The following is a 27925-nucleotide window of genomic DNA, read 5'->3' as shown; positions in this document are numbered from 1 at the left end:
AAAAATGTTTCTTTCCATGGTCAGTGGCTTTCTAAAAACAGTTTAAAGTGGAAAAAGAAACTTGTTGGTTAGGCTCTGTTCGTCCCTTTTTCATGTACATTAAATGAAAATAAAATGAAGTTAGAGGTGTGACCCATCGCGGTGCGGTACAGATACTGAAGCAGTGTATCATAATAGAGTTAAACAGAACAAAAGCAAAAAGAACAAAAGCAGCTTTAGCAGTGAAAGTATTATTTAAAAATGTTTAGACAAAACAAATCTATAATTTTTTTCTTGAGCATATGTACTGAGTATATGTAACTAGTTACTTTAGCAATTCTAAAATGCAAAGGGGGGGAGTGGAGGTGGGGTTTGTGGACAGTTATAAGATGTAAACTGTGTGGTATTAGCAAAACATAATGTCAGAGATGCTTAAGAGAACAATTTCAGCCTCGTTGTTCTGATTAAAACAAATGGATAAGTGTGATGGGATGCATTTGTAGGTAACACTGGGAAAAACACACTTAAAGGGGAATCCCACCTATTTTTCAAAATGCCTGCATAATTCAGTCATTGAGATGTTCATTGTAGGGAAAGTTACACATTTCTTTGCAGTGATGATGATGGGAACCAGGGGTGCTGATGTTCACAGCACAAATATAGCCATTTTATGTACTATCCAAAACCACTATTGAACATACACCTGTCTTCTAAGTTTTTATATGTAATGCTGCTAAAGGTAAAAGAGAGGACTATTTTGCTTTACACATGCCCTACATGTGGATTAAAAAAATGTTTTAGGCCAAATCAGAGAACTATCATAAAATGGAGTCTGAGGCATTGGACAGCATATTTGTAACCATTTCAAGTTATAACTTCCTGTGATGGAGATTTTAGAGGCATTAAGCACTTCAGATGTCTGGTTCCTATATCACCATCACTGTGAACAATCATGGCTCAATGTTTTTCTAGAACAGAGCATTTCACAACCTCTCTAAATATCTTTGTTTACATCTTAATGAGTAAAGTATGCTTATAACTTTTGAAAAATAAGTGGACTTCCTCTTGTACCACAAGGTACTATCATTTTGAGCTTTTAAAAGCAGTTCAGCATTACAGCATCAGATTTGTTATACTGACAGCTTCCTTCAGCTGCCCTTTAGTGTCTTTTCTTACTGGTTGTCACTCAGTTCACCTTGACTGGTGAGCATCTTGCTCCACCTGCTGGTATTTTGATACTAGCAAAAACAGTATTTCAAATATTGGGCTATTTTACCAAGATTTAAATATGGAGGATCTGTTAAGGACCCAGGCTGTTACCCCTACTGACCAAACAGTGAACCGTTGGTTTGTACAGCTTTGTTTAGCTTTAGTTTGTGTTTACAAGACAAAAACCTTTTTTTGGAATACTTTATTGAGGCACTTACACAAGTCAAATATGAGCAATAAGCACATTCTCTTTCTGTAGTGAAGTGTAAACGTTTTGAAGGTAATACATTCATTCAGTAAATGTCCCACATACTGTTTTACTGTCTTTCTGGAGATACAACTATGAAAATATTGAATATTTCTCAAAGAGATGTACATTAATGCATCTTTGATAGATATAAAATGATGAACAGACCAGGTACAAAATCTTTTGTTTGCCATACTAAACAAGTTGATGACGATTTTGCAAAAAGAAAGCTCCTCTAAAATAAGGCCTCCCCTTACCATAGCCACAGGTAGTCAAACAGGTAAATAAACAGATATAAAATCCCACAATCATGTTATAACCAAGTTGTTCCACCGGCTACTAGAACATGTAGGCACTACTAAAAAGCTATCAGAAATATAGACAATTAGGTTTTAAAAGGTTGTTACTTCATTTGTCGACTCCTAGAGCATGTCTGGGTGATACAGATGGTGACACCATGACACACATGTATCTCTGTATGTTTCCCTCTTCAAGCTGTAGATCCCTCTATCCTGCTCCATCGTGTTTAGTGACTGTTTCCCACGGGCAGATGATTTCCTTCACTCCTCCTCTGGCTGCACCGGGACTCTCTTCCTCCTCATCCTCCGAGTCAATAGGGTAGATGCGGCATTCAGGAGGGATATCTACTTTGATTTGGAAAAAACTAGAGGAGAAAAGACAGTGGTTTACAAGCCTGGTGGGACATAATAAACACATAACTGATTTATGACTTACATAACAATTTATTGCATAACTATTGATCACTAGCATTTACATAACTAATAATGACTCATTTTCGATTCAACAGACGAACCCCTTAAACTCCAGTTATTTACTGGCTAACATCATCACTGGCTTTATACATTTATCGACATTCAAATCTGTACTATCTCCGAATTTTGTATCGCTTAGGATTCTCTCTACTACAAAGAACATGCACAAGTGCATTCACTCTTATCTTCCAGCACCTCCAAAACTTCAGCCATAACCATCTTGTCACATTGGCCAATAAATTTAAATTATCCTAAAGGAAATGACAGTTAAGGAATTCTACAGCTCTTTTGCAAATTTCTGCATAATTCAGTGGAGACAAAGTCATTCAGAGAGGTTTGATGTAAAATGGTTTAGTATACAAAAACTTACAGATTCTGATTACTTCACAGTGTTGCTGATAGGAACCAGGGGTTGCGATGTCTACAGCACAAACATAGGCTTTATATTCATTATCCAAAACCACCAGTGAACCTACACGTCTCTTCTGAGTTTTTGCATGTAATGCTGATAACAGTAAAATAGTGCTAAACCTAAAAATACATTTTCTTTGGTGACTATTTGCCATACAGTGCTCCACATGTACACAAAAACTTTACTGGTAAGCTATTATAAAATGTTAAAAAAGCTTGTTGTTGGAGCTTTTAAAGGCAATAACTTTTCAGACAACTAGTTCCTGTCACCACCACTGTGAACAATTCTCACACTGTTAGTCTCTCTAGAACAGAGCATTTCAGGTCAAACCTCTCTGAATGACATTGCTCACATCTCAACCATTTAATTACATTTAATAATTTTGAAAAATTGGAATATTTATTAATATTTAAGGGATAATGTAAGAGTTGATGACAATTTCACTTTAGAAAACCCTTAAGTACCATTTAAGGTTTTTTGTGTAACACATTTAACCCTCTTAAGGTAATCTTAAGGGAAAATTCAACTTAATGCATCTACTAAGTATTTACTAAAGATGGGCAATATAACAAAAATATAACACCAAGATGCCTGAAGGCATTTTCACAATACATTTTATACAGTTTTATACACTTATGCTTTTATCATGGTATTTAGGTCTTCTGAGCTTTGTGACAATTTGGAATATACCAAAAGCATCAAAACAGCAGTGCCACATTTTGTAACACTGTTAAATCCTTTTAAGTAGCCATAAAATGTAATTTTTGCCTGTTTTGGAGGTTCCTATGCATTTTTTCTTCAGTGACATTGATGGACTACTTTTGTTTTAATAAAGTATTAAGTAAAAAAATTGTAGTCTAAAGTCCATCTTAGTTAAATGTCTGAAATGTGTTTTCAACTCTGACTTTGAACCGATTTAGTAGAATGATCCATATACAAAGGATGTCGTTATGAGGTGAGGAATGGAAGTCTGAACCTGCCAACATGTCCTCAGAGTTCATAGGGTTAAACAAAGGCCACGAAGTTTATGGTATATCGATGTATTTTGCTTGTGCTCTGTGTTTTACTAACTTTGCAATCCTCTTGGGCTGTGGTTGTGTGAGTGGCTCTCCGATTGGTTGTACTCTCCCTCCTCCTGCAGTAACGGCACACTTTGGTGACAGACTGGCAAACACTGAGGGGGCATTGCATCCTCTGCGGAGCAGGCGGCTCAGTGACAGGGCTACACGGGACTTGGCTGCAGGTGGCTGGCTCTCCTCAGACACAGATACCTCAGTGCTCTCAGCAATGGAGGGGAAATGGGAGGAGGTGGGGCCTCCACTGTCAAACCTTCTCTCAGAGGCAGGGGTGCTGTCGATGGCCACGCTGATGGGAGAAGGACACGCAGCGCTGTTGGGCAGTGTCATCAGCCCTGGTGAAGCAGTGGTTTGATTCTCACAGATACCTGTGTACACGGCCAAGTGGGGCACAGGGGCGGTGTACCGGCATAGCTGAGGGCACAGCAGGCAGAAAGGTTAGTGTTATACAACTATATTTCAATCAAGCAGCCAAAGAAATGTCAGCAAGCACTGGTAGAACTGTCAATACATACGCAAGTATATTTTGATTAAAAGGCTTACAATTAAAGGCCCATGTCATGGAAAACCAAATTTTCCTCACTTTGTGAAATAAGAGTTTGATGTAGTATGTAGACACTTAAAGTTTCAAAACATATAATTTACTCCACAGTCCATACCACCCATAAATGGAAACCAAGCTGAAATAATAACTTGTTTTGAATTCATTGTTCTTATGAGGTCATGAAAACCAAAGCATTTATACACGCTATGTGGCCAAATGTATGTGGACACCTTACCTAATTATTGAGTTCAGGTGTTTCAACCACACCCATTGCTAACGGGTATATGTAATCAAATACGTCACCAGACAGTCTCCTTGGCAGTACACTGGCAGTGAATGGGTCGGCCTGAAGAGCTCAGTAACATCACTGCTAGATTTACCCCAGTCAACTGCAAGTGCTGTTATTGCAAAATAAAGCACACCATCACTGGACTCTAGAGCAGTGGAAACATGTTCTCTGGAGTAATGAGTCATGCTTCTTTATCTGGCAGTCTGATGGATGAATGTGGGTTTAGTAGATGCCAGGAGAACATTACCTACTGGAATGCATAGAGGCAACAGTAAAGTTTGGTGGAGGAAGGATAATGGTCTGGAGCTGTTTTTCAGGTTTTGGGCCACTTAAAGTAAAGGGTAATGTTAATGCTACAGCATACAAAGACATTTTAGACAATTATATGCTTCTAACTTAATGGCAGCAGTTTGGGAAATGCCCTTTCATGTTCCAGGAGTGTACCCCTGTGCACAAAGTGAGGTCCATAAAGACACTGATAAGTTTGGTGTGGAGGAGCTCCAGAGGCCTGCAGAGAGCCTGTCAATTCCGATTGAGGTCTTCTCATGCACCATCAGTGCCTGACCTCACAAATGCTCTTTCGCCTGAATGGGCACAAATTCCCACAGGCACACTCCAAAATCTGTTGGAAATCCTTGTTTGAAAAGTGGTGGCTGTTATTGCCGCAAAATGAGAGGCAACTCCATATTAATCCCTGTGGTTTTGGAATGGGATGTCCAGCAAGCTCATGTAGGTGTGATGATCAGGTGTCCACATACTTTGGACCATATAGTATATATCCACCGATTCAGCCTACTGCAGATCAGTTCACCATTTCATGTTGACATTAGGAATGTTTCGGTCTGGATTGCATTTTGAATGCAGGGCAGCCAATCTTAACCAGCATTATTTACATATATCAGTCTTAAAGGCACAGTAACAAAAATAGCCTGTTTAATTGTAATGGATAAAAAAGGTTGGAAAATGGTTATGAAAATTTTAAACACCACTATTTTTGGCAGATAAACCACAAAAACACCATAAGTGGATCTTACAACTTTGTTCTCTGTAGAGGATGCATTAACTACTTTACACCTAGAAAATCAACAAAACGCAATTGAACCAGGAAGGCCCAAACTTTTGCATATGACTGTATATGAATGAATAATCTATTTCTTCTTCCTAATTTGCATACTTCCCTTTGATAAGTTACTGAATGTCTTGAACGTGCTGCAGTTTCAGTTTTATTTCATTATACTTTATTTAACAGTACACTCGTGCATACATATGTGATACAGTATGTTATGCTTATTATTATTATGCTCAATTTAACCTTTTGGATAATAGGCTTATTCTTTAGTTGTTAGACTTATTGTTCAGTAAGTAATGGAACTAATATGAAAGTAGGACATACTTTATTTTTATTGTCCCTAGAGATGCACAAATATTAGTAGATTAGTTGTGAATTTCAGTTGATTGACTGCAATGTTAGGGTTAGTGTTAGGATTAGGTTAAAGTTTTGGGTTGAAGGTAAGGGTCAAGTTTAGGGCTAGGTTTAGATTTTGGGACAAAATTGTGGTGAGAGTTAAGTTTAGGATTAGGTTTAGATTTGGGGGTGAATTTAAGGTTAAAGTTAGTTAAATTTAGGATTAGCTTTAGGTTTGGGGTTGAAGTTAAGGTTAGGGTTGAGTTTACGTTTAGGATTAGTTTTAGGTTTGCGGTTAAAGTTAACGTTAGGATTAGGTTCAGGTTTAGGTTTAGGGTTGGATTTAACATATGCTTTACATTCAACTTGAAGTTCAATTGTATTTAATAGATATTTAGTTGAATGTAAGTTAAAGACAAAGTGACCATCTACAAAATATATCAAAATATAGTGTTACTATAAAGTTATGTAGTTATGAGAGTGAGGAACTCAAGTGTGAGCCAACATATGAGCCCTTATGGTTTCATGGGTCAAGAGAAATACAATGCATAATGCAAATACAATTTAAAGTGGGTATGAATTTCATGGTGACATCATGACAGATACAAGGGCTTCACACAAAAAAAGAATCCATGATTATGAATGACAGACACATGATATGACTACACTGGACAGAAGTGCTTTTGATGTGTATACATGACTTTATTACATAGATGACAAACAGCGTAACTCACCCGATGGACACCAGGGTAGAAAAATTAAAAACAGAGTAATGGACAGTAGTTTTATGCAGATGGAACCTGTTTGTTTACGTAGTTTCACATAACACATAATGAAGACAAAATAACAAAACATGATGGAACAGGCATCCTCATTACATGCATACACAATGATAGCACGTGCACTTAAAAAAAACATAACACAGTGATTCACATGACATTAAAGATCATTAGTAACCTTGTTGTCTATCATATGAATTGTTAAACAGACCACACTGCTGAAAGTAAAATGGTCAAATAAAATCTTACAACCTACAGTATTATAAAGTTAGATGTACAGTGCATAGAACTACAAGTAGTGCTAGACAAAACTATGAATTGTTGATTTAACTGAGAGTAGAGATTGCACAATATCATTTCCTCTTTTTTGATGCCAATACTGAAATCCTGAGTATCAGCCAATACAACAACAGTCCAATATGTTCTGTCTTTATTAACTAACAAGCTTAAAAATGAGCTATTTTTAATTGAAGTACCTGCTTATACAAAACTATAGCCCCTTTTATTCAGTAAAAGCTGCACTATGTAAGTTTTGGTAACACTTTATTTTGATGGTCCACTGTAGATGCTTTGTAACTTTAACTAACATTTAACTAAATATCTATTAAATGCAACTGAACTTGAAGTTCAGTGTGAAAGATTCTATTAATCAACAGTAACCCTAAACCTCCTACTAACCTTACTGTTGTTGATATTGCACTGAGAACAACCTGAAAGTTTGTTAATAATTTAAGTATCTGTAGATCATTTTTTTGGTTAAAATTAATAGAAGTAGCCTTACTGAGTCAGGGATTGAAAAAAAGGCTAAAGTAAAGTGTGCATGCGCACTATGAGTCTGAAATAATAATTTAAAAGTCAAAGGTGTCCGGTCGGATTTCAGAGCATGTCATACTTCTTTATATATCAACATCACACACACAGTCTGGCTCAGAGTTTAGGTCTTAAATGCAAAATCTACATTGCACTGATGAAGGTATGATGATAATAGTAATATAGATAATTCACTTACATCCTCAGAAGTCACATCCTTTACCAAGTTTTGACTGAGCTCTCTTTGAATACTCTTTCAGTACTCTCAAAATCATCAGACTAATCCTTTTTTTGGCAAAAGCATAACCGACCAAAACACAACTGACATTTCAGAATGTTCTCCCACATGTTGCATGCAATTTCATGTTTCCACCAGAGAGGTCTCCAAATCCCCAAATCTTACACAGTGCAACTTTAAACTCACTCAACACTGCAAATGTGTGCAAAATGAGACTAATAAATCAGTTGTAATTCTAGTATAATACTTGGCTTGGTACTTGCTGTTCTTATGTTAGTCTACAAGGGCTACTGTTATCACATGATCTATGTTGCTTTGAGTTATGTTTAACTATAAGCAATTGAAATATCAGAATATGATATTTCTGACTAGATGTTTTACCGAATCTGATTAGTCCTTTTTTCTTTATAGTATTCAGTCCAGCATTTTCTGCTGATATCAGTGTGATACCGATACCTGACTATATTTCTGAGTATCTCTCCTTAGTGTCATTATCTAAGTCTTTTGTTCAGGTTCAGTCCCCTTTTTCTGGGCCAGTTTGCTCATAACCTGCGTTATGTCCACAGGGCCGCTGGCAGCCAGTTTGGCCTTCTGCTCTTCTTCCTGCTGCCTCAGAATGATGGGGCTCAGACTGGGCCTTCGCTTCTTAGCATTCTGCTCCAGCTGGGCTTCACTGAAAGGGGGACAAAAATGTTATGTGTGTTATGACATTTGTGCTCTGGCAAGCACTGTGTGCCAACTGATCTTTTTTACAGGCACCATTTGAGTTTCAGAGAGTATTATTCACAATGCATTGTGCATTATAGCTAACCTGAATTTGTGTGCCTCAGGAGCGACAGCCTTCTTCTGAGTTTCCTTAAACACTGGGGACTTCAGATATCGGCCATATGAATCCTTAATGAAAAGGAAAGCTAATGTTAGCTCCGTGGCTGTTGTAGTGACCGGAATAGTGATTGGCAGATTGCTGTCACTGGTTTCAGGGGATATGGCTGACCTTTTTCATCAGCATGTAGATGTGGGTCTGTGCGGCATCTAGAACATAGCGATGAGGGTGAGACAGGCCCTTCACAGTAATCTCCATGGTCTTTCCATCAATGTTGATCCAGCGAGGGGCTCCACGAGCCAGGAAAGTTCTAAAACAAAGTTTGTGTCAACAAAACGAAGTTTCAAAAATGGCAGTACTATGGTGGGAGTTTTAGGTTTCATTTTGTTTGTTTGTTTGATGTGGCTTTTTTTGTTAATGCCTGTTGATATATTGTCTGTATATCTGCCATCTGATATCATAAAGCCTATCAGTGCCAATTCTAGCAAAAAGAACTTGAATTACAAAAGTACAGTGCAAAAGCCAGATACCACTTTTGCTCTTTTATTTAATCTGCAGTCAAAATGGCCATTAAGTACAACTGTATTCCACTCTAACTGTAAATTTAATAAATGAATGATGGTCTCTGACTTATGCACAGTACTGCACAGTGTGCATATAAATATGCATAGCATAACATAACAAATTGCTGGTTGTGAACAAGCTTTTAAAACAGTAACCTGAGGTTTTAGCAATTTGTAGTACAAATATAAAGCTTACTTGTAGATTTGCTGAGCTTTTTCTTGCATTGTAGCTGCAGCACCCCATTTGAGATCTTCACACGCCTCCCAAAATGCAAGATTCTCACCTGTTCATCAACATAAATGAAATTCAAACCACCTTCCAGTCTCATAAGTGCTTTCTGTTCATTAGCTATCAGAATCAATCGAATTTAAAGCTGCTTTGTCCTCTGGTTCCACTATATGCTACACTTGTCACAATAGGCTTTTGCTTTATTTGCGAAATAATATTGTGAATTATATGACTTTACAGAACAGCAGTGGTATCACTGTTTCAGAATAGCTGAGTTTATACATGTTTAATGTGTGCCACATACCACTAAACTCTTTCTTTAGGAAAAGACGGAAATCAGCTCGTCCACGAGGGTCAGACAGCAGTTCACCAAAGCTAAAGGTCCAGCGCTCCACTCTCATTTTCGTAGGATTCTCAACACTTTAAGACACACACACAAGCTTTGTGAAACCCTTCAATCAATAATTAATAAAGAGCTGCCACTTTAAATCTGAAATTTAAAGTCCTGCCAATAACTGGTCTCACTTTGGCATGTTTAGGTGCCAGTATGTCACATCGTCTGTTAACCAGGGGTTGCTTGGAAGGCATGGATAAAGGAAGGGATCATGCTGCTTGTATGTTGTGGTGTACTTCACAAGTCTGCAATGGTAATAACATAATAACAGTAATTTTATTTATAATGCACTTAAATAAATCAGAAGATGCTATAAGAAAAAAGCAAAATAAAATTATAAAAGCAATATCATCACATGGAAAGGTTTGGGTATAGTGGCAAGTTAAATAATGAATATAAGCTCAATGTGCAGATTGGGTGGACTGTATAGGAATTGCAACCATTTTTGTAAACAAACCCCTATTTTTAGGGGCTCAAAAGTAATTAGAGAACCTAACATAATCATACATTCAGTGGTTACTTTTAATACTTGGTTGCAATGCTTTGCAGTTAATCACTGTCTGAAGTCTTCTTCCCTGTTGATGCTCTGCCAGGCCTTTACTGCAGCTGTCTTCAGTTTCTGCTTGTTGTTGGGGCATTTTGCCTTCAGTTTTTGCCTAAAGTAAGTGAAATGCATGCTTGATTGGATTGGGACGGGCTGACTGACTTGGCCAATGCAGAACATTCCGCTTCTTTGCTGTGAAAAAGTCTTGGTTTGTTTTCGCTGTGTGCTTCAGGTCATTGTCCATCTGCACAGTGAAGTGCCATCCAATTAATTCTGCTGCTTTTGTCAGCATTCACATCATCTATTTATACACAGGAACCAGTTTCATTGGCAGCCATACATGCCCACACCATAACACTGCCTCCACCATGCTTGACAGATGAGGTGGTTTGCTTTCTTTCCTTCTCCTTTTACTTCTCTTCCTATCATTCTGGTACAGGTTGATCTTTGTCTAATCTGTCCATAAGATTGTAAGATTGTTGTTCCAGATCTGTACAGGCTTTCTTAGATGTTTTTTGGCGACTGTATTCTACTCTAATCTGGTCTTTCTGTTTTGGAGGTTATCAGTGGTTCACATCTTGTGGTAAACCTTCTGTATTTACTCTGGAGAAGTCTTGTCTTGATTGATGACTTTTCATATATGCCTACCTCCTGGAGGATGTTCTTGATCTGGCCATCTGTTGTGAAGGGGTCTTTCTTCATAAGGGAAAGAGTTCTTCTGCCATCCACTTACAATTGTTTTCTGTGCTTTTCCAGGCCTTTTGGTGTTTCTAAGCTCACCAGTTTCTTTTTAAAAATGTATCAAATAGTTCATTTGAGCACACCTGTTTTTGCTATCTCTCTGTAGGTTTTGATTTTTCAGCCTGATGATGGCTTGCTTCACTGACAGTGGCTGCTCTTTGGACTTTGAATTGAGAGTTAACAGCAACAGATTAAAACGCCGAATGCCACACTTGAAATCATTTCTAGAACTTTTATCTGCTTACTCATAAAATAATGAGGAAATAACACATACCTGGCCATAGAACAGCTGAGCAGACTTGTCCAATTACTTTTGAGCCCCTAACAATGAGGGGCCATGTACAAAAATGGTTGTAATGCCCAAAATTGTTCTCCTGATCCGGAAGTAAATAGGCTTTTCATCCATCCATCCATCCATTCATCATCTAAACCGCTTATCCTTCTGGGTCGTGGTGGGGTGCTGGAGCCTATCCCAGCTGTCATTGGGCGGAAGGCAGGACACACCCTGGACAGGTCACCAGTCCATCGCAGTAGGCTTTTCAAATTATTATAATTATTCAAAATTTTTTTTTCAAATTAATGGACCTGACTACATATTTGTAGATTTTTAGGGGGATAAAAACTGATCATTAACAGGAATAATGTGTGATATCATAATGTAAAAAGTGTGCATGTTTTGTGCATGTCATGACATACGCTCCAATGGATACAGATGACTTCACTCTAGGCCTCATGATGCATTGCTGAGTGAAGATGATCTACAGTGAAATGACAATATAGTAATTAGCTAGAGGTCAAGCATATTATTCATTATGTAATATCATAATTGCAATACTACAACATTGTTAGGTTGTTCTGTACATAACGTATACTCACTGTAAGGAAAAGGTAAACATAAGTAAGGCAACCACTTACTATTCTTCTGTAGTACTCAGATGTTTTTTTCTGAAAAATAAGTAAAGACAAATGGCTGAAGAAGACTCAGAAAATCCTTTTTTAACCCAAAAAACCCAGCAAAACATGGCCTAAAGTATTTTTTTTAAGTGGGGAAAAAGACCTTTCAGTAGTTGATCATTGTCCTACATCGAATGGCACATCTCATGAACATCTACTCTTGTTATGTATTTGTTATCTTACCCATTCTGTTGCACAAAAGGGTGTAACCTATGAGCCTACTGGGTCTACTTGTATAGATACAAAACATGTTTCCTTCTGCACTGTAAATGAGAACTTATTCCTTCAAATTAAAGCAATTTGAAGACAATGAGACACACAGTGCTTATTTAAACCTATACAGTATTCATCTACAAGTTCATATTCTTATGCCTGGTCCTTTCAATCAAAACATACATTCCACAATCCATGCTATGGATTCCACAATCCATGCTATGCAACATATTTATGTTTTTGTTACATGAACACAGATTTTTTTTTTTAAAATGTGAGTATTTAATCTTTGTTTACATGTAAATTATTATAGGTGATGTTCTGTTGTGGTTAATAAACAAGCTTTTCTCACACTGCTGATGTTTTTCCCACACATATTTTATGCAAAATCTGCAAAAGAAAGAGAAACGCAAGAAAATCATCAAGATAATACACATGCTCTGATGTATTTCTCAAGGAACATAATGATTTACTGTAAACCACAAAGCCAGTAATGCACACTAGCTAGTTGTCAACCTGTGCAATGCATGACGTCTAAGTTTAGCAGCCTCTCCTGGTGTGCAGCAACAGTGAGATTATCACACCATAAATCCTCTTGTATATAAGCTGATAGACTAAACGTGTCCTTGACAGGCTTGCTTTTGCTTCCCTCTATATTAACACTGTCTCAGCAGTTCCTTTCACCATGGACGCTGCTTTATGTCAGTCAACATACACAACTCTACATTTAACAGTACCTCAAGGCAGAACTGTTCAAGTAAAAGCTAATCTTGTGATTAATATGCTCAACTGTTTTTTAGAGTCATAAGTGTTGAATTAATACTTAGATGTTATCATGGGCAATAATAAAAGCATGGCTTAATTTGATATGAATTGTTTCTTACCCATAGCTCATAGAAACAAGCTCTTTGATACCATATTTGTGTTTGTAAGTAGTTATTATTCTATGCTCTTTTGTACCATTTTCACAGGTCACAGTTTTTGAGCTAGAACCACAAAACCTTACGTCTAAAACCCTCTTATGGACATTACATTCAGGTTGACATACATACTAACACACACACATACATGTATATTAAAAACCGCCTAGGACACCATAGCAATGACCTAGCAACACCTTAGCAACCACCTAGGAAAACATAGCAATGACCAACTTGAAGTTAATTCACAAACTTTACCTTTCTCGCTTTCATTTGAATTTGATGAAAAGTTACTATTGTGCTGTGTCTTACACCGATCAGGCATAACATTATGACCACCTCCTTGTTTCTACGCTCATTGTCCATTTTATGAGCTCCACTTACTATATAGGTGCACTTTGTAGTTCTACAATTACAGACTGTAGTCCATCTGTTTCTCTGCATACTTTGTTAGCCCCCTTTTACCCTGTTCTTCAGTGGTCAGGACCCCCATGGACCCTCACAGAGTACTATCTGGGTGGTGGATCATTCTCAGCACTGCAGTGACACTGATGTGGTGGTGGTGTGGTAGTGTGTGCTGTGCTGGTATGAGTGGATCAGACACAGCAGTGCTGCTGGAGTTTTTAAACACTGTGTCCACTCACTGTCCACTCTATTAGACACTCCTACCTTGTCAGTCCACCTTGTAGATGTAAAGTCAGAGACGATAGCTCATCTGATCCACTCGTAACAGCACAACTCACACTAACACACCACCACCACATCAGTGTTACTGCAGTGCTGAGAATGATCCACCACCCAGATAGTACTCTGTGAGGGTCCATGGGGGTCCTGACCACTGAAGAACAGGGTAAAAGGGGGCTAACAAAGTATGCAGAGAAACAGATGGACTACAGTCTGTAATTGTAGAACTACAAAGTGCACCTATATAGTAAGTGGAGCTCATAAAATGGACAATGAGCGTAGAAACAAGGAGGTGGTCATAATGTTATGCCTGATCGGTGTGTTTTGCATCAAAATAACATCAAAACAAGCAGAAAAATTACTATGTAATTACTTTGAACAGTATAGCAAATAATACTAAGGGCTGAAGCTTAGTCAGCAGCTTATTCCACCCATTAAAAAAAAAAGGCAAAACTCACCTTTTTACCTCCTCCTGATTGGGATCTACCATTCGCTCAAGTCCATAGTCCATCCCACTAATTGTTCCTGGCTGCTCAATAAATAGTACAAGAGAGTAAAATAAAGCTTTGCTCTATGCAATTACAGATTGCCATGCAGAATTGTGTAAAGAATCTGTTCAGTTAAGAATATGCTTTGTCACACACTTTGTTTGACAAATTATTGATTTTGTCTTTTTCACTTTTGTGAGAAATAAACACAGGATATAATACACAGTGTTTAAGCAGTTTACAGTAAAGTGTGAAGTCTTCAAACTACTTAAAAACTGTGTACTGTGACACTATTTCTGTATCAGAAACAACTGAGGAACATGAGCTATCATTAACATTCTGAAGCAATTAAATATAGTAGTGGTTTCCAGTCCTGTGCTCTGCACATTTTTCTGTTTTCTCTTCTCTGTTATACTCCTGAACCAGCTCAAAAAACCCTTGGTAGTCAGTCCATAAAGTGAGTTAGGAATGTCAGACTCGATTGAGAGATTATAGATTGAGAAAGACACAAAAATGTGCAGAGCATGGGGGTCCTTGGGACTGGGTTTGGAAGACCTGTTGTCTTATTAGCTCACCGGTGGTCTGTGTACTACCCAGTAGGCTCTTTCTTGGCAGTCAAACACCACCCGATCTGGTTTCTTCCTCTCTTTCCCTGCCCTGTGCACAGAGAAATCACACTGTGAAAATCCATACGGTTCCAGTTAATGTCTAAGTACATTACTATTTCAGTGCACACATTTCCGAGAGTAAAATCCAATACGGGCTCTGGATGAAACTGCTTCACACAAAAGGCTAGCGTACAACTCATGCAAGAACAATATCTAAACATCTAAAGTATAACATACAAAATGCACACTGAAAAATACAGATGAGAACCCTCGGGGCTTTCTAGGCCTGGTTTCTGTGAAGTAAAAATACCTGTATGTAATTTTTAATTCATGTTTATTTAACATAATCATTATGCTGGTTTTATTTAAACTCTGCAAGTACTATAGTAGTACTCTTATTTTATTGGTAACATTTGGTTGGAAACAAAAAGGTTAAATTCTTCAAACTCCCAACAGAAAATGATCCAATCAGGATGTTTTTCACTTTGGTATTTATGTAGATCCAGTCAAGTGAGCTTTTCCATTGACTAGGACTTTAGGAGCTGAACTGAAGCCTAATGCATCAGATCAATCCAACATAACGACAATTTTTGTGAGGAAAAAACATCACTTTAGTACTTTTGGGCATCCTAGATATGTCACAGGCTGTGAGTACGAGCGGTAGCCTGACCAGTGCGTTTCAGTCACGCTGGCCTCTTTACTGCAATGGTCACTGTAATACATGCTAATACATCTGTTTCAAGCTTCAAATGTCTTTGTTTAAACTAGAATAGCCAAAAAACGTTAATGTGATTTTGCTATTGGTTTAGTGCTAATATACTACTAGAGTCCCATAGAGGTGCTCGTAGAAATCAACTTTGACATTTATGGCCCGAACTGAATGCCTAGTCACCAATATAATTTGGCAACCAATCATGTTTTTATTTTCAAAGGGTGAGGCATATTTTGTGAGAAAAACAGTGATTTTAGGCCTCACAGACTGTGAGTACGAGTGGATAGCCTAACCAATGTGTTTCAGTCAGATGTTAGAAATAGAAAACAGCTGCAGCCATGGCTCTTTACTGATAGAGTCACTGTGAAAGTGCTACAAGGTAAAATCTATGCTAATATGTCTTTTACCAGCTTCAAATAATTCATGGGATATGTTTTACAAACAATTAATTTAAAACAGCCACAATTGTTCATGTGAATTGCTGTTAGTTTAGCACTAACACAGTACTGGAATCCCATAGAAGAAATAAAAATGATTGTGAAAGTGTTTTTTGTTCTTAGTTTTCAAGTCCTAAAGGCCTAGCTGTGGTAGTCACAGTTCGCCACTGGATTAGAGCTTTGAATTGGTTTGATTCAGGTGTTCCACAATTGGCCCCACATTTAAACAACATCATGGTGGCTGTTTTGCTTATCTATTTTTTCCATGTACAGCCCCATTTCCAAAAAAGTTGGGACACTGTGCAAAATGTAAATAAAAATAAAATATAATGATATGCACATCATGTAAACCATATTTTTAAAGGAAAATAGTTGTAAGACAACATATCAAATGTTGAAACTGAAACATTTTATTATTTTTGAAAAATATATGCCCACTTTGAATTTGATGCCAACAACACGTTCCAAAAAAGTTGGAACAGGGTCATTTTTACCACTGTGTTTCATCAACTCTTCTTTTAACAACACTCTGTAGGTGTTTGGGAACTGAGGAGACACTGGTGTAGTTTTGAAAGTGAAATGTTTTCACATTCTTGTTTGATATAGAATTTCAGCTGCTCATCAGTTCAGTGTTTCTTTTGTTGTATTTTTCATTTCATAATGCACCAAATGTTATCAGTGGTGACGGGTCTGGACTGCAGGCAAGTCAGTTTAGTACCCGGACTCATTTAATAAGGAGCAATGCTGTACATGCAGAATGTGGTTTGACATTGTCTTGCTGAAATAAGCAAGGCCTTCCCTGAAAAACACGTCATCTGGATGGCAGCATATGTTGCCAAAACGTGTATATCGTTCAGCATTAATGGTGCCTTCACAGATGTGCATGTTACCCATGCCATGTGCACTAATGCACCCCTATACCATCATGAACACTAGCTTTTGAACTGTGCACTGATAAGAAGCTGAGTGGTCTTTAGCCTTCTTCTTTGTGCTTCTTTGCATTTCTGGATGCATTGATAAACTGTGTTCACAGACAGTGGCTCTCAGAAGTGTTTCTGAGCCCATGCAGTGATTTCCACCACAGAATCATGTCTGTTTTTAATGCAGTGCCATCTGAGGGCCCAAAGATCTTGGCCAGCAAATACTGGTTTTTGGCCTTGTCCCTTGCATACAGAGATTTCTCCAGATTCTCGGAATCTTTAATGTTATTATGTACCATAGATGGTGAAAAGCAAAAAATTCTTTGCTATTTAAGTTGAGAGAAGTTATTCTTGAGTTGTTGCACTATTTGCTTGCACAGTCTTTCACAGAGTGGTGAACCCCTCCTCATCTTTACTTCTGAAAGACTCAGCCTCTCTGGGATGCTCTTTTTATACCTAATCATGTAACTGACTTGTTGCCAATTAACCACCAGGTGTTTTTTTAGCATTACACAACTTTACCAGCCTTTTGTTGCCCCATCCCAACTCTTTTGAAACGTGTTGTCGGCATTAAATTCAAAATGTGCATATATTTTTCAAAAAACAATCAGATTTCTCAGTTATAACATTTGATTTGTTGTCTTTGTACTATTTTCAATTAAATACAGGGTTTAAATGATTTGCACATCATTGCATTTTGTTTTTATTTACAGTTTGCACAGCGTCCAACTTTTTTGGAAATGGGTTGTAGATGTACACATTTGATTAAAGTAAATTCAAATGCAGTTGACTTGTTTTAACTGACCGGTACTGTTCTTTGGCCTGCATCACAATGAAGTCCCACTTGTGGTTCATCCATTTGTGAAGATTATTGTACTGCTCCTGAAATGAAAACTCATTCGTTATTAGTTTGTGTGCTAAGGGCTACAGGAGATTGGATACCATGGAAACAATGTTCAGTAATCAACAGATATGATGGGAGTATATTTAGAGAGGTGATTGTGAATGTGATTGTAGAAGCAGCACCTGTTCATGCAGCTCTAACATCCCCTTTTTACGTATATTTCTCTTTGCCAGGTATATTGCTAGACAATACAGAAAATTAACCATGAGATTTTCCACAGAACAGTGAAATATTCAACATTATCTATAACAGAGAATCCCCACATAAAGATAATATTGCAAGTATCATATGGAAATGGCATAATCATTGTGTAGTTTACATACATACAATTTTACAAGAGATCAGAATGTGTGGACTAATTACTGACCGTAGTCTGTGTCCTCCACTGGCCACTGCTGTGCAGGCCAGAAATATGGTGTCTAAGAAAGAAAAGTGGATGAGCTCTTTCTTATCAATATTACAGAAATAATCATAGTAAATAAGGCACATATTTTGTAGGTTCATTTATTTTAACAAAAAAAGCAATCCTTTGGAATAAACTTTCTTAATCTAATGCATTTAGGGCCAATTTCCCAGATCCAGATTAAGCCTAAACCTTGGCCAAATTGGATTTTTATTGGTGATGCACTATTGACGTTACAGTCTAATCTTAGTCCATGTCCAGGAAACCAGCCCTTAATGCAATAAATAGTTTGAAGAGGGTTGCTACCTGAAAGCGATACAGTGAAGTGTCTGGTTTGAGAATGAGTCTCTTATGATCCTGTAGTGGGTAAATATAACCAAAGGCCACCATCATGGTGCCCATGGCTCGGGCCTCTAGGATCAAATGTGATAGAGAAATTATTCAACACAACTGATACAGGTTATACAGTTGCTTTTAATACAGTTCTCCAAGTCATGTCTCCTTCAGGAAATGACTGAAAAGAAGGAACCGACTAAAGATGAGGACTTGATGAACGAGTGTAGTGAAAAATCAAAAGATCAACAAACAGTGAGCACTAGTATGGATGTACTGTAAAGAAAATGACATTTCTTGGGTCTTTCTACTATTACAGTGGCAAATGATGTCCCACAGATTTGAAGCCATGAAAATGAGTTTAAAATGAGAATAAACCACAGAAAGTTGATGTCTGTGTTTTTTTGCTCTATTCCTAAATGAACCGACAAAAACTATGATAAAACTATAATTCTTCCTTTTCGTTTTTATTTCAGTGAGTTTGTCATGTCATGCATGAAAATCAGCATAGCACATCTCTCTCTCTCTCTCTCTATATATATATATATATATATATATGTCGCTGTTGTTGAAAGAAAACCTCGTATCTCCATTTTTTGTCGTTTTTCAGTTTTTGACATAATTGTCAAAAACTGCCTGTTGCCCATTACATTGCGTGTAAATTTCATGAAGAATGGACTAAAAGAAACTGCCCAAAATGACTGAATGAAAAAGTTTGGTTTCATTGACTTATATTAAAAGTAAAGTAGGTTTTTTCCTGTAAAGTTACCAGTTTGGAGATACGAGGTTTTATTCCGACAACAGTGATATATGTATTTTTTCTGATAAACTGTGCTAAAATACTGTTGCAAAAAGAATGTGTGTGGTGTCTGTGGTGTTACTCATGAAATATTAAAGGGCTCACGGCAGGTTTTTCTGCTATTTTATTTTTTCCTTTTGAGGTTCTCTATATCCATTTTCAAACCTCTTTTTATCCCTTAGAATTAAATGGCTGTTTTTATTACTGTCTGTACGACTGATATGTGTGCAATTGATCTCTGTTCCTACTGGCAGTCCTGTATTGCACCTCATTCAAAAAGCAGCTGAGGCTCAAACGCTCCTTATAACTTTTCAGTGTGATTTTTTTTTGTGTGACATCCCTAAAACAGCGAATTAAAAAATGGGCTGTTTTCACAGCTTAGTTTCCATATATAGACTGTATGGACTGTATTGTGAAACGTTACCAGTGTTTACATACTACATCAGTGTTTACATTTATCTAAAACAAAGTGAGGACAATTTGATTTCCTTTGATATGGGCCCCTTTTATTTTTCTACAAAAGTGTGACTTTGAAACTAAATGGGCAGTGGACTATATTTTAGAAAAGCTCAGATTTTAGTCATTTTGTCTGTGGTGTAACAGTCAGCGTTGTTACAATTTTACTGATGTTGTTCAATATAAGAAGCCATATTTTACACTTGAATTACATATCAACATTAATGCGTCATTTGCGACCGCAACAGCAGAATGACTGATCCACTCTTTATCAGGAGTGATGCATATTTGTCCAGTAGTCATATCAAATGCTTGTAACTTGATTTTTTTCTGTTTTTATTTTCTTATACCACTGAAAAAATTAGCTGCCCTCTGAGAACATGTCATGATTAATAAATCGATAGAAGTCGTCTACAATTACATGTAACATATTGTTGCTGTCCTAAAAAACAAAAAAAAAAAACTATATCTATAACATAGTAATTTTACAGGAGAGGTCAAAAACCTTCTTAACTCTTAATGTAAGTTAATGTAAAGAGATTCAATTCCAACTGATTTTGGAGTATTTCTATTAGTCCATTCATCGTGACAATTTCAGACAATGTAAAAGGCAGCTGCTGTATCTGCAGATGATATAGAAATGTAAAATTCGAAAAAAAAAAATGGAGATATGTTTTTCTTTAGACATCGACGCTATGTTAAGATGAAGACCATCCTCCTTTTGCTAGTTATCAGTTTAGGGATATGGCGTTTTGTTGTGACAGCAATGATTTTCACTACAATACACAAAATAATTCACTCTACTTACCAGCAGCATCTATTTTGAAGCGATTAGCAATCCATTCAACAATATCTTCACCTGGAGGCAGGAGAGAAATGTAGTTACAGTTATGAAATGAGGCATCAGCATAATGTACAATTTCACCACAACTCTCAGTAAGAAACAGCCATCGCTGATAAAGCTTGCATAAAGTTACCACAGCGGGTGGGACAGTTGGCTTAATTAGCTGCAGCTCACCTGCAGGGGCTACACACACCACTGCATCTAATAGTGAGCTCAGATGAGACAGAGGTGACCTGCCAGCAGCAGAAACAAGTATAAACTTTCTTTCTTACTTTTGATTCAGCTCATGAAGGGCCTGATAATTAGTTAATGATGTGAGTCCAGATATGACTACTGCACCAAAGTGTGCCAGGCCAGTGGGTCTTCATGACTTGAGTCGGGAAATAAAACACTGCCGGTCTAGTAAAATGTTGACTTGCAGAAAGGAAATATGACGAAGAGACAGAAGGAACTATGGAGCAAAAGGCAGAAAGAACAAAGGAGAAAGAATGTTTTTTGTGTAAACTACACTGCTAAAAGGGAGCTCCACTGATTTTTCAAAATATTTGCATAATTAAATGGTTAAGATGTAAATAAAGTCATTCAGAGTGGTTTGGTGTGAAATACTCCATTCTGGAGAAACATATCAAGTCAGAATTGTTCACAGTGGTGGTGATAGGAACCAGACATCTGAAGAGTTTAATACCTCTAAAGGCTCCCTCACGGAAAGATATTGCACTAAATGGTTACACATATGTTCCCTGGTGTTTGAGACATTGTTCTACGTTAGTTTTGAAAAGGTTTTGGATTGAGACATAATTTTAAAATATGTGCAGGGTGGAGAAGTATACGCAGTATACTTTTTCAGATTAACCACTATTTTACCATTATCAAGATTACATACATTCACCATCATGAAAAAAAAAACTTTGTCTCTCTAAAATGGCAACATTACAGTAGAAAGGAAAAACCTTCTTAACTTTAATGGAAATAAATGGAACAACAACTTTTCCAAGTGATGTTGGAGCGTTTCTATTGGTCCATTCATCATAAAATTTTAACACAGTGTAAAGGGCAGGTAGCATTTTTTAATTCTGTAAAAAAAATAATAAAAGATGAGAGGAGATACAAAGTTTTTCTTCGATGGTGACAATGTATTAACTCAGAAGACACATGTAGATTTTTGTAGAAATTCTGAGAAATCAGTGGAATTTCCACAGGTGGAGTGATGCCATAGAAGGACCACTTTTGGTTCCCTAAAGAACCTTTCAAAGAATGGTTTTATTAAAGAGTTTTTAAGCAGTGTTTTTTTTAGGAATCTGTCATGCAAATGAAATTTTACTTCTCAAAGAGTGCTTTGCATTATTAAATTCATATCCTGTTGCTTTAACAACCTTTCAATTAGGATTTTAAAGACCTTAAATAGTGTAAAAGGGAATTAGATGAAGAAATAGGAGTGTTGTTGTACTAGCTGTCAGGTCATGACTGGGTTTCCTGGTGTGTGGTCAGCAGGAGCTCTTTTAATTGGAGCCAGATGAGCAGAAGCCTGCGTGAGTGAATCAGAGCAGCTTCATTAGTGAGTTGGGTGGGTGGGCCTGCTGACCTGACCCACGTGATTTCACTAAATCATTCATGTACACATTGGGTGTCCTCTCCAGGCCAAACCCACTTTTCAGAAACAATGCTAAAAATACTTGTAATCGAAAGATTAACCTCTCTAAGGACCCATCAGAGGGTCCACACTTCAGTTCCTCTCCCATACAAACCTACATGTTAGTTTTGTGGTAGAATAATTCTTAGTAGTTATGGAGCATTAAGTTTTAAGTCTTCCACATATGTAATAAAAAAAAATAATATATATATATATATATATATATATATATATATATATATATATATATATATATATATATATATTAAACACAGAGTTATACAAATTTTAGAGAGTCTGTACATTACATCAACTACTGCATAGTAACAAACACATTGTTAATTACTGCCGGGATTTCACAAAATTTTTATATACATTTTATTGTGAAATCAATTCATCTTAAGAGATTTTCTGTAATAATACAGCAAATTAATTGACACTGACAGTGAACTGTACCCCTCAGCATCATGGGATATGACAGCAACTGGGAGTTTTTGGTCACATCTGTGCAAATTATAAGCAAATTTAAACTGTGTACATATGTATATGCATTTAAAAATACATACTTGAGATATCCTGTGTATATATTCTGTGAATAATAAATATGTTTATTAATACTGTTTATTTTATTTTTGTTTATCTTTTGCTTAATTTTATTCTTTTTTTTTCATTTTAATACATATTCATAGGACTTTCATATTTACATTTACAATAAATTACTGGCTACTGAGTTTCATTACTTTTACAGTTGTTGTGTAAAAATACAGATGATTCCTATATTCTAATAACAGCTTATTGCTGTAAGTGTACTACAGAATACAGCTACAGTAACTACACTAATCTTGTGGTCCAGGTGACTGTGGAGTCACAATATTTAGTTGCTGTTGTACTGTTATGTACTGTTAATATGATGCAGTAAATTACTGTGAAAGAAATGCAACCAGTAGGCAGTAATTTACTGTAATTTTACAGTAATTTTTGACAGCACAGCTGGTTGGATGCTAGCCCATTACGACATCATCTTCTTATATTAATTTCTTTTTTGCCAGATCTTTGTTTTTAATTTTGAGATGTTTTTCATAGCCTCTTTTGTAAGGATGAACAATGATATCAGAACTATATCTGCAGATAATTGCCTAAACAATGATTGGTATTGGACAGATGTTTAGATTTGACTGATAATTCAAGCTGATATTTGATTTAATGTTTATTGTACTCTGGCAGTGCAGAATGTTTAGATGACTCTGGGCACTAAAATGTCTGCATTTTATTAATTTTACGGCATTGTACCCCCTTTTGTATGTCTCAAGCTTCTGGTGGTTGTAGAGCAGCAAGGCTTTAAGAAAGAAGAGAAGAAAAGCTCTCCACCCTGAGACCACACAGCCAGGAGGAGGGAATCACTGCAGCCAGCTGCTCAGGGGTTGTCATGGCAATAGATACTTCAGACCTAGACCTACATAAGAGGACTCTAATGCATGGACTGGCAGTGAACTAGCACAGTAAAAAGTAATCTCTGAAGAAATCACTGAGTGTGGGGGAGTCTCATCAGTTTGGCTTATAGCTGGCGTCTCATATGCTGTATGAGATTTTCCATTTCTCAGGATTTTCCTCTTGCGTTAAGCACAACTCCGCACAATTACATTCACATATCCACACAGCAGTGAAGCACTGATAGGCATTCTGGGCTTACCTGTGATGGCATGAGGGATGGTGGTGATGACCAGCCTCTGGGTTTGAGATTTTACCCCAGTCTTGGGGTCTTGCATCTCCAGCACCACAGCTTCCATCTGCCATTATAACAGTAAAACAGACAGAGGACAATGATTCTAATAACGAAAAACTACCTTTACTTGTACAGTACTATTCACCTTTAAAAGACCCGTATCCTACGTATTTTAATGTGTATAACATTTGTGTAGTTTTATATACCAAAAATGGTCATAACTCATTTTCCAGCCTCATGTCATAAAACAGGTTGTTTTTGTTACTGAGCCTTTAGGACTGGTATATATGTAAATGAGCTCTCTTCTGATTGTCTGTATTGTGCCTCATTTCAAAAGCACTCAGACCTGAAACACTCCTTAAAACTTCAGTATGAACAGCTGGGGCTAAACAGCTGTAGGCTGAATAGGTGAATATGTGTTAATGAGTAGGTTTTGTGACATCACAGGAACAATATATTTAAATTAAACTGTTTTTGCAGCATAGTTTTCATATATGTACTGTATTGACTGGGTAGTGAACCATACAGTTTTTAAACTGTTTACATATTAAAAAGGTGAGAGTGTCTTACACCCTGGACATTTAGACTCCCATATAAACCCCTCTGTTTGTTTCAGTGGTTGCAAAGTCTCTGTGTGTCCTATTTTCTTTGTGTTGGTGTTCCCTGTTTTTGACCACTGCTACTCTCCTGGTTTCCTGGTTTCGAGTATGGACCTGCCTCTTGTTTTGCCTGCCTGTGTTTTGACCTCTGCCTGCTGTGACTGGGAATATTGAACTGTCCCTAAAAAGGTACTTCGCATTTGCAACCTGCCTCTGCCCCTGCGTTACAGAGGGGAAGTCAGTATTCCACGAAATGGACCCCTTAATAAAAAAATTTAAAAAACTCACTTACAATAGAGGCCAACTGGCAAATGTTTCAGCCCAAGTGAGTTTTCAAGATTTCATTTTGAGTCAAAATTATTGTCCATGGTCAAAGACGATATGTTACATATGTGACAAATAGAGATTAGGCTGAAAAATACTCAAGTGTTCCTTTAAGTACTCTCACTCAGAAATTCAGGCTAGTGTCAACAATACCTTCTTCATGTTTCTCACTGTGTACACTGTGACATTGTGCTAGAAGAACTGTCATGTTCAGCTTCTCCTGACATATTTTAGCATGGTCAGTCACCAGCTTCAGGGCCTATTTTCTTGAATAGTGAATTGCATTGCTAGATTTACATATAATTTAGCTGCAAATTGTCCTGATTATAACAGGGCATCTCATGATGAGTTGGGATCACACTCAAAAGAATAACATTTAATTAGAGGCGCACATGTACAGATTGAGCCATTAGTTCAAAATGACTTGATTCCAGGACACTTAAAACTGTCATTAGAGACGAAACTATCACTGGGGCAGTACCCCTCTTTTCACTTTAATACCTTTAGTCAGGGAACTTAATTGTACCATAATCCATTTAAATTATATTTTTAGATGTATTTGTTTTAATATTTATTTTGTGTTTTGTTATGAAAAGTATAAATATACTTCTACTGGGAAAAACTGTACTTTAAAACCACTGTTGTGCCTTTGAGGGTACATTTACATGGTTTGTACCATGATGACTGAAAAATGTACCTGGACAGTACCTTTATTTCTAACAGCGTATGGACTGATTAATGTATGCATTTGTTATTTTTGACTTTTAAATATTTACTAAGTCTCTCATTTTTATGTCCTGCAAAAAGAGTTTTAGACAATGAACAAGGCTACAAAACTCAGAGGAGCGCTCTTTACATTGGTCAACAAGTCAGTCGTAGCACACAATTTTCAAACATCCCATCACTGCCGTTTCTCATCCTCATGCATGCTGTTTCATGCCCTGGTGGGTGTGTGGCTGACCCCTTTGAAATACATCCGTGATTGATTGGTTCCTCTTTTGGGCTGTTTGAAGTTGCTTCTTGCTTTGTCAGGGTCTCTGGCTTTTGAAGGCTGTTGGGGGAATCATGCACCCTCATCTGGATCACAGTGAGCTCTTAACCAAGTGATTGAGCCATTACCATCCCGATGTTGAGTCAATATTAGGTTTAGAGGGCAGCCAACAGGCAGTCACTGCGCATGTGTTTACTTCAAAATATTACTTCAGCATCACCCAACACAACATCTTAACAGACCTAAGGCTGGTGATAAAGCTGGACTAATACCTTTAAGCACACACTGACCTTAACTTGGACACAGTGACCAGTTGTACCTGACATGCTGATAGAATAGACAAAATAAACAACAATCAATAACTAAAAAAAATAAATATATATAAAGTCAAAGGAAAATGAGTGAAAAACAGGAGTTTTCAAAAAATAACATTAAATGAAAGCATGTAAGACCAAGTAAACCTCCGGAACTGTTACCATAAGATAAAAAGTACTTTCATCTTTGAAAGAGAGGAGAAAATCAAGCTCCATTTTTCTTCAGATCTGAAAAAATCCACAGGTGATTCTGTCCACCCTTCCACTGTGAGAAGGCAACTCAACACTATGAGTCTGAAAGGATGTGTAGCTGTCAAGAAGCTGTTACAGAGAAAAGGAAATAGACAAAAAAAGAACAAAAACTGCAAATCAAACAAAGAAGCTGCTGGTGTTCTCAGAACAATGGACTGACCACCCCAGAGTCCAGACCTCAACATCATTGAATGTGTTTGGGATTACTTGGATCGTGAGAAGCACAAAAAGCAACCAACTTCTAAGACCAAACTTTGGAGCAGTGGAAAAATATCCCTGCAGATTTTTTGGAACACTGAAAGCGAGTATCCCGAAAAGAACGGAAGCTGTAATAAATCCAGATCATGGTCACACTAAACACTGATTTCACATGAAATGTGATATTATATTTAGTTGTTTTGGCTTCTGTATATTTTTTTGTTAAATATGGTTTTTGCTTTTTTTCCCAATGCTGAAAGATGAATAACTTGTCCTTTTGGCTGTTTTGATTTGAGTTCAAATAAGTGAAGGTGGTCTCTGACTTTGGCAGTAGTTTGTATCTGTATATTTTAATTGTGTGCAGCATCTATACCCACATACAAACAACTCTCAAACAAGCAGAGGAAATGTAATACTGGACTGGACTGAATGTAGATGGAATGAAAGAAATCCTGGGAAATCCTTTTGAAGGTTAAAAAGAGCTTGAGGTGATGGAGAGAACATAAAGCTCCATAAAATAAAGTATGAAAACGTTGACAGCTTACACTGAGACTGTGCTCATTAGTTTACATTATGAAAATAAAATGCCTTCATGTGATAATTACTGTCAGTAATTATATTAAAGATGTTTCTTACTAATAGTTGTTCATTTTAATGTTTATATTACACTGTAATTCCTACATATATTTATAGTATAATAATAGATAACACTCAAAAGCAACAGTTACTTGCGATGGAAATGTTTAGGTGGAAGAGTTAGTCCTACAGATCAGCTGGCATAAAGGCATCAGTTCAGGTTTAACAGACGACTGTGAGCAGCCAGATGAACCACAGATGGATCAGTCTTTCAGGATTTCTCTCCAAGCAGTAATTCACGTTTAATAGCAGCAGTGAAACATAGCCTCGAAAAAGACAACGTGCGCTGTGCTGAATAACACCAAACCCCAGATGACGGTGTTTCAGCCCTCCATTCATGCGTTCAACCCACCTTTTTGAGGCAAGACATCCGCGGTCTGTAACGCTGTCCGTGATCCCGCACATTTCTTATAGTCATGTTGGGTCTTAAGTGCGCAGAGCGGAGGAGGACACAGCCTGCCGAGCACTGTCGAGGAGCAAAGATGAAGTGGCTGCTCGGATGGACGTGGGAGCTTTTCTAATCCTGCC

General features: G+C 37.2%; 1 protein-coding gene across 1 annotated transcript; it reads right to left on the bottom strand.

Moving 5' to 3' along the window:
• Nucleotides 1-539: 539 nt before the first annotated feature.
• Nucleotides 540-27920, bottom strand: rgs9b (regulator of G protein signaling 9b). Its single transcript, XM_036572841.1, has 19 exons — nt 27750-27920; nt 24051-24147; nt 20695-20745; nt 18605-18711; nt 18263-18314; nt 18018-18076; nt 17797-17873; nt 14890-14971; nt 14293-14355; nt 11971-12000; nt 11752-11813; nt 9902-10015; nt 9681-9796; nt 9344-9431; nt 8756-8894; nt 8573-8655; nt 8311-8434; nt 3692-4110; nt 540-2099 (listed from the first exon to the last, which is right to left on the bottom strand). The coding sequence occupies exons 1-19, from the start codon at nt 27813-27815 to the stop codon at nt 1943-1945; spliced, it is 1986 nt and encodes a 661-aa protein (XP_036428734.1). The 5' UTR covers nt 27816-27920; the 3' UTR covers nt 540-1942.
• Between the last annotated feature and the right edge of the window lie 5 nt (nt 27921-27925).

The sequence above is a fragment of the Colossoma macropomum genome, unplaced genomic scaffold (genome assembly GCF_904425465.1).
Source record: "Colossoma macropomum unplaced genomic scaffold, Colossoma_macropomum, whole genome shotgun sequence".
NCBI lineage: Eukaryota > Metazoa > Chordata > Actinopteri > Characiformes > Serrasalmidae > Colossoma > Colossoma macropomum.
The sequence above is the reverse complement of the archived record's forward strand: the minus strand, read 5'-3'. Positions and strand labels throughout refer to the sequence as shown.

Excerpts from the sequence above, each read along its gene's own strand:
- rgs9b (XM_036572841.1), bottom strand. The coding sequence starts at position 27,815 with ATGACTATAAGAAATGTGCGGGATCACGGACAGCGTTACAGACCGCGG. Across the intron at positions 14,356-14,889 it reads GGGTAGTACACAGACCACCG|CCAGGAACAATTAGTGGGAT; the intron begins GTGAGCTAATAA and ends TTTATTGAGCAG. Across the intron at positions 9,797-9,901 it reads TGGCACCTAAACATGCCAAA|TGTTGAGAATCCTACGAAAA; the intron begins GTGAGACCAGTT and ends TGTGTCTTAAAG.